The following is a 7,873-nucleotide window of genomic DNA, read 5'->3' on the forward strand; positions in this document are numbered from 1 at the left end:
CAGACCCTTTGCAGAGGATATCCGATACTTTCTTTACGATGTTTTCATGCTACCTAAAAAAGTACAATAAAATATGAACTTTCTACAACATTGACACAATATGACTTTAGTATTCCCATGACCCTAATTTATTTAAAAACTTTATACACTTTAATAAGAAACAGAAAGGGCAAATGGTACTACTTATAGTCAGACTGATCCTTTCTGTGTCATGGCATGTGACGGATTTGGTGTTGAAATTTTACAGCATGGTATGTGCATCTTGTGTAACAAGATTGCCGATTTTTTAAAAGAACATAATACTATTATTATTGTGTTTTTGCTGTTATTAGGTGGTACGCGCGTTAGACAAACCACAAGAGGAAGATTCACGGGATATTTTCTCGCACACTTTGGCTGAGTGTCTAAATTCTACGTCAGCTCTGGGTGAATTCATCACTATCTCCATCATGCATGGCACTATCACCAAATCCCCTCGTCCATCTATCCATGCATAAAATACCATTATAGAGGCAGAATAATTTGCTCACGGTGAGCGCATGAAAAGGGCACACATATGCGTGCGTCACCAGTTAATAATTTTCTCACGCCGGTTGAGCGAGTGCGTGCGTGACACACGTGTGATCGAGCGGCTCATGAATATTCCACCTGGGACGCGGTAAATACAAATTAACTGGAAGGCCAGACAGAGAGAGCTAAAAGTTGCCGACAAGAGACAAAAATCAAGATCGCCCGAGATTTTTACACCATCATTTGACCGCGACAAGGCGATAAAAGTATGATCGTACGTGTGGCACGAGGCTGTACAATATTTCAACACGAGAGGTAACGGGAGCCAGGAAAGTAGTGCCTGATGGTCCGACTTCACATCGATCTCTCCCCCTTTTTTTCCCTTCTCGAACTTGCATCGAGTACCGACACAAGAAACAGCTGGTGAAGGCCAAAAACCATGCGCCTTTTGGTTTCCCAACAGTTTTCCTCTTGTCGCCACACACGATCGGGATCGAGACAACGATCCGTCGATCTCCATCGATCCGTCCATGGCACGCACACGCATGATGTTAATTTGTTGATCCATCGGCCTCCATCCCGTGCCCAATGGCATGCACGCCCTCAAAATTATTGGAGCACATGATGTTAAACTGTCAATCGATCGCACTAATGCACATAGTTATTAGATTTTCATGGTTGATTTTTTTTTTCACGGTTAAAACTTACAATCTATTCTCATAGTGTTTGTCGACACCTCCATCCGTGCCCAATGGGATGCGCACCCTCAAAATTATTGGAGCACATGATGTTAATTTGTCAACACTAGCAATAGTGCACGCAATGATAACATTTTCATGATTTTTTTTCACGGGTAAACCTTGCAATATATTCATAGCTTGTCGACACCTCCATCCGCGTACAATGGCATGCCCACCCTAAACATTATTGGAACGCATGATGTAATTTGGTCGATCGATTAATCGATCACAATAATGCACACGATGATCACACCTTCATGGTTTATTGAAAAGGCTTTCATAGTATATACCATGTATATAAGCTATAGGTACACTGTGATGATTAATTAACAATACATATATCCCACATATATTTACTCTGCTCTCCTACCACACGCGGTCCTCTCTCAATTCTATAATTTGACCCTTCACGTCAAGATCAGCTCCGGTCTCTTGAGTCTCACTCTCACGTCGCTTTGATTGTCTCCTCCCTAGCTAGGAATTATTCACGTACGTACGTACGTACAATACCGGCCATGCACGCACGCATGCATGTAGTACGTAGAGAGGTCGATCGGCCGAGTTAGTGCTACTAGTGCGCGTACGTGCATGCATGCGGCATGACGTGCGTCCCGCGCACTAAAAACACTTTTGACAATTGATTAATTAACCACCGCCATATACGTTTTCAATTCATCGTCGTCAAGTCCGCGTGGAGGGACGACACCGACCGCGCCAGGCTCCACAGGTCACCGTCCCCGGCGCCGGCGACGGTGGTGCCGCCGTGCCCGTCCGCGAAGAAGGACGCCATGCTGCTGTTCTTGTTGGTGGACGCGACGTCGTCGGAGAGGCCGTTCAGCTCGTACGAGGCCGCGAGCCGGTCGAGCGAGTCCCAGTCTGTGCCGATGTTGTTGTTCCCCGAACCGCCGCCGCCGTACTCAGTTGCCGGCGGCTGCAGGAGGCCGCCGGAGGCGACGTGCTCGAGCGGCGGGAGCTTCATGAACCTCTCGTACAGGGTCCCATTCGGGCACGCGGTGTTGTTGATCAGGTGGTCCAGCGCCGAGCCAGCGGCAGGCTTGGTCTCCTGCTTGCACGGCGCCGTGGGCGACCGGCCATGCATGTAATGGTTGAGGATGTGGTCGAGCGCGTCGTCGCTGGCGGAGTAGTGCAGCAGCTGGTGCTGCTGGTCCTGCTGCTGCGCCGCCTTGATATGGTTGCTGATGGTGGTCACCGTCGACGAGCAGTTGCTCTGGCTGCGCTCCATGGGGGCGACGCCGGCCAGCTTGTTGGACGCCGCTCCGCCGCCGCCGCCGTTCTGGCCTTGGTTCACGACGATGTTCTTCTTCTTGAACACCCTGCAGATGACCCATCCGTCCTCCTGCGCCGACGACTGGTCCCCGGCCACGCCACGAATCTGCTCAGACGCACAATAATTCAGATGAGATCGATCATATTGGGGCGACGGTACGTTCGTACTAGAAGAGCACATAAGTCAGTCGGTTAATCAAGTGCTTGGAGAAATGCTTAAACGTCACATGCATGCAATTATTTGTGGTAATTCAGATTACTCTAGACTCTAGACTCTAGTGTGTGTCAAGCTCATGCAATCGTGTTGCAGAATTTTCCATTAAGAAAAAGGGCACCTAGTTAACTAGGCCGGCAAGTTAACTAACCAAAGTTTTTACCATCGCAGTTCCATTTGCTGAGATTAATCAAAGAAATAGAGGTAGCCATGCCCATGCCTACACTAGAATTGATCGGAGATCACATGAAAGAGATTAATTCCCGTCTGCAAGCATGACATATCACCCTACACATCCATGAACCAGCTAAGTAGTACTCCTACAAAAGAAAAGAAGAAGCTAGTGTATGTGTTGACCTACGGAAAGAACACAAGGAAGAAAAGAAGAAGCTCAGTGTGTGTGTTGAATATTCAGCAAAAGCAAGAACTAGCCAGTCACTCAATTATGTGCCTGCGGCAGATGAGATGAGATCCATGGGCACGAAAAGACTAGCTAGCCTTTGCCGATCCATCATCCATCCAGCTCAAAAGGCACATATCTCCAATGCATGCTATATGCTCCACCCATCCATTCCATGTCCTGACGTCCATGTGTAGCAGTGCTAGCCTTTGACCTCCAAAAAGAAGCGTACTACGTTCGTTTGTCCGTCTGCTTGTCTCCGCGTGCAAAGCACAGGTCCACTATCCCATTCCAACCTCCCCAACTCGTATAGCATATCAAGTACGGTACCACGTACGCGTAGGCGTGTCTGGGGTTAGGTCAGGAGAAGAAACACGCGCGTGTGGTGTGGGACGACGATCCTGCTGGTGCAGACCAAGATTTTCCCGTGCGGCAGCTAGCCATGGCATGGCACGGCCCCATGCGAGAGGCAAGACGACCGGCCCGGCCGCGTGCACGCACCTAACCTCCCATCCATCACGGACGAGTGATCAGATCGCTGTGGCTCGCGTTTCGTTTCGCACATGACAGACTGACCCCGGCCCGGGCTGGTCTGGCTACAGTGAAGCTTCGTTCCTTCACGAGCACTGAACCTACCACCACCCACTGCCGCTTTCCGCGACGGCGACCGCTCGAAAGGAAATCCCAGCTCCCACTCGCTAATCGCAATTATTAATTGTTAAACCGTGCATCATGTCATGCGTGTCCCCATTCCCAACCACCACCCGGAGATAATCGTCACCAGACCTTGCCCATCGTCTACAGTCGCATATCGATCAGCCAGGTGTACATACACGTACGCCCTACGTACGTACATTAATCGCGGCATGCAGTGCGCCACTAGCGATCCGTCCCCATCCCTGTCGCCCGGCCGGCCGGCCGCCGTGCATGCGGTTCAACGTGCTACAGTATGGTACAGTGTGGTCTGTACTTGGGAGAGAGTACGTACGTACCGGGGATGATGAGGTGCCGGAGTAGTAGGTGCTGGCGTCGCCGGCAGCGGCGGGGTTGGTGGCGGTGGGGGCGGGGACGGCGTCGTCGAGGCGGTACTCGTGCATGATCCAGTCCGACTTGTGGCCGTGCGGGGCGCGGCCCTTGTAGAAGACGAGCGTCTTGCGCATGCCGATGCGGCCGGACCCGACGGCGGAGTAGATGGCCTTGTCCCGGCCGGTGGCCTTCCAGAACCCGGCGGCGGTGGCGCGGTTGGTGCGCGTCCCCGTGGGGTACTTCTTGTCCTTGTGGCTGAACAGGTACCAGTCGTTCTGCGGGCCAGTGCCGATCCTGCAGCGCTCTGCATGCGTTTTTCCATGGCCAGTAAGTTGAGCTCACCATGGGCACGCACATGCGAACTAGCATTGTGGAGGAACTCATGGATGAACTCACCTTGGATGTCCCATGGCTCGAGCTTGTTGAGGTCGACGTCGGGGATGACGTCGAGGTCGATGCGCTGCGAGGCCACCTTCTTGGCGAGGTAGTAGGTGAGAAGCTCCTCCTCCGTGGGGTGGAAACGGAACCCCGGCGGCACCACCGACTGCCCGTTCACGGAGATGCTCATGATCCCTTCCTTTGCGTGTGTGGTGTGTTCTACTCGGTCCGTTAAGGAGATCGATGGATCGACCAGGAACAGGAGGGTAAATAAGACACTGCTGTAGCCGGAGTGCAATGCTCCAACAATAGGGAGCTACAGCCTACAACTAGCCACCATTGATGAAACGAAACTGGAACTGAAGGAGATGGATCGAAGGAGGAGGGAGCAGGAGGGAGACGATGGAGTCGAGTCGTGGGGAATGAAGTTGTTGCCGGTGACGGGGTACAAGGAAACAATGGCAACGGACGGGGGGTGGTTATATATAGCCACTGACCGGTCGATCGATCCATCGATGGAGCTCCACACACAGGCACAGCCCCAGCTGCGGCCAAGCTAGCTAGCTAGTACTAGGCTAGTAGTGGGATTAGTTTCGTTGGTCCGATAGGAGGTACGTTAGGGAAGTGGCACCAACCTTGAGAGGGAAACGCCAAGGCGACGGTGGCCCCCGCCGGCCACAGCAATGGAAAGGAAAGCTGGGGAGAGAGAGGAGGAAGATGGGATTGGAAAGGGTGCGCGGAAGAGGGCCGGGAAAGGAGAGGGGCCAACATCGGGAGCCATGACACGCGACCTTAAAAATCTCCACGAAAACCACACCCCAAACCGAACTGATCCCCTCTGCGTCACAAAGTGGTTTTTTCCAGCGATCCCGGTTTCTACCGGGTGCCTGCATGCTCGCCATGTGTGGAGGTGTACACATGGGATACGTATTATACAGTTGTACTATGCATTGTACGACTCATGTACATCATATTACATTCTCTCTGTGACGCGTGGGACAGCTAGCGAGGAGGCCCCACAGCAAAGTGACTAGAGGGTATGATTTGTAGTCAAAATTTAGTATGCTATCTTCTAAACCAACACACACCAGAGTTATGTCTCACGTACCCACGCTTTTCAGTTTGATTAAACAGTCTGTTACCGATTTATCTTTGGAACCAAATATTCGACTGACAAACCGTTTGTATATTATCTTTCACAATATTTAAATCTTCAAACAATATGAATTTTGAACACTTCTGAAAAAAACAAATTGAAATTATGAAACAATATTGAAACTTATATGAAACTATTGCATGTGTGTTTCATCATATTTTGACATGTTTCATTATTATTTTTGTTATATGGTTTTGCTACTTTTTCATTCTGGATTTCAGTATTATTTCATTCAGATTTCATTTCATGTTTGGAGCGTCCAAATAAGTTTCATATCATTTTGTTAAAAATATCTTTCATGGTTGGGCTGGGCAATAAAAGTTTTCTCTTCATAGGCTCCCTCCATTTCTAAATATAAGCCCGTTCAGATATTTCAATACGGACTACATATGTCTGTATATAGACATATTTTAGAGTGTATATTCACTCATTTTGCCATATTAAAATATCTAAAAGGTCTTATATTTGGGAATGAAGTATTTTCTGTACAATATCATTTCTATATCATCGCAATTTTGCATGTTTTCAGTATATATCAATACATTCATCTTTCCATGTTTCCGTTATTGTTTCATTTCACAATTCATCTATGTTTCATCTCGGATTTGATATAAGTTTTTATTATGGTTTATTACATTCTCTTTTGCATGCTTTTATTATTGGTTCACTTCAGTTTCATTCTCGTATCATCTGGCAGTCCACATAAATTTTATTATGGTATCAACTTTGAATTTAAACGTGTTCAGAACATGTTCAAGTTTGATCTTGTTTTATATATTTAAATGTCTTGAAATCTGCAAACGGATACCAAATCGGACGGGAACAACAAAAACACACCGACTCAAGTTGTCTCATTCCGCCGAACAGGTTGTGAGCAGCCCGAACGCCGCCTGTGCCCGTGCTCATCCATTCCCGAACGAGCTGCGGCGAGTGACATACAACAACCTTTGACATCTGCGTGGCTAGAAAGCTCTCCGGAATGCCCGGACCGGCCATCAGATCCTCCTCTGTCCCAATTTGGTCCGATGGCGCAATCCGCGCCGGCCAACGGATTGATGGGGTGTTGGTTTTGGTGCGCGGCGGGGAGGGGGTGGATGGCAGCTGCTCGTCAATGTCCGCATCTTACTGCGCCGCCGCCACTGCTTCCCTCTCTCATTGCCGGCGTCACCGCATCCTCTAGTCGACGTTCCTCGCCTTGCACGACAGAGCCAAGGACGGGACGCCGACGGACGAGGCAGATGCAGTCTCCATTGCGACGGCCAGGGACGGGCTGGACGACATCTATGGCGGCGGATCGGGACCAGCGGTGAGGATGAGGAGTAAGGGTGGCGACAGCGAGGGCTCGAGTGCAGGAAAGGTAGGAGGAAGGCGGAAGGAGGAGTAAGGATTTGGTGAATTTGGTACAATTTAAGATGGGCTAGGGCTGCCGGATCCGACGTGGCAAACGTGACCGGACCCCTCATATTTGTGTTTGGTATTAATTTTCGGCACCACAGTCATCGACGTAGCCAACCACCTCATCAATCCAGCGTACTAGAGTAGAAAGCTTGAGCCGCTCTTCTCATAGTACTCCGTTTGGTCCGTGTTTCTCCTATACCTAACCTTATGTATCTCTATTTTGTTTTGCAGGGGACCAGCTCATTATCGTCTTACAACAGTCCGTTCCGTTCTCTCATTTTTCTTTTGCGTCCATGCCTGTCGCAGCGCCCCACGTCCATGCATTAAGTTGCTAAAGATGTTTCCCAAAATGAAAAAGTTGCTAACGATGTATTGTAGTAGTAGACTACTAGAACAATGCCCGTGCGTTGCAACGGGGTATAAATCTTCTAGTACGTCGGCTTGAGATTTACCTGTCTATAATAACGCGATTGTGTAAATAAATGATCATCAAATTCTGCCCATGAATTACCTTAGATTTTGATTCGAAGTTTCGTAAGTAAATTAAAGTGAAACTGGTTCAAAACGTAAGTAATTAAGTTGATTTATTATCATATAAGGAAGGTTGGACGAAGGAGTGGTGCGAATAAAAGTGAAATGGGAACCTTACATTCTTTTTAAGTAGTAGAGACTAGTAGCTAGTATGTGTCCTCATCCGAACTGGAGTAAATCGCAACAAACCACTACATTAAAGACTATGTTAGCACAAAACATGAGTTTACACT

At 48.9% G+C, this 7,873-nt stretch overlaps 1 protein-coding gene across 1 annotated transcript; it reads right to left on the reverse strand.

Annotated features, from left to right (window-relative positions):
* Nucleotides 1-1,494: 1,494 nt before the first annotated feature.
* On the reverse strand, nucleotides 1,495-5,106 carry LOC119330567 (NAC domain-containing protein 43-like). The gene is made up of 3 exons (XM_037603678.1): nucleotides 4,574-5,106; nucleotides 4,144-4,481; nucleotides 1,495-2,643 (listed from the first exon to the last, which is right to left on the reverse strand). Exons 1-3 carry the CDS (start codon nucleotides 4,743-4,745, stop codon nucleotides 1,918-1,920), a joined length of 1,236 nt encoding a protein of 411 aa, XP_037459575.1. The 5' UTR covers nucleotides 4,746-5,106; the 3' UTR covers nucleotides 1,495-1,917.
* Between the last annotated feature and the right edge of the window lie 2,767 nt (nucleotides 5,107-7,873).

Source organism: Triticum dicoccoides, chromosome 7A, assembly GCF_002162155.2.
Source record: "Triticum dicoccoides isolate Atlit2015 ecotype Zavitan chromosome 7A, WEW_v2.0, whole genome shotgun sequence".
Classification (NCBI taxonomy): Eukaryota; Viridiplantae; Streptophyta; class Magnoliopsida; order Poales; family Poaceae; genus Triticum; species Triticum dicoccoides.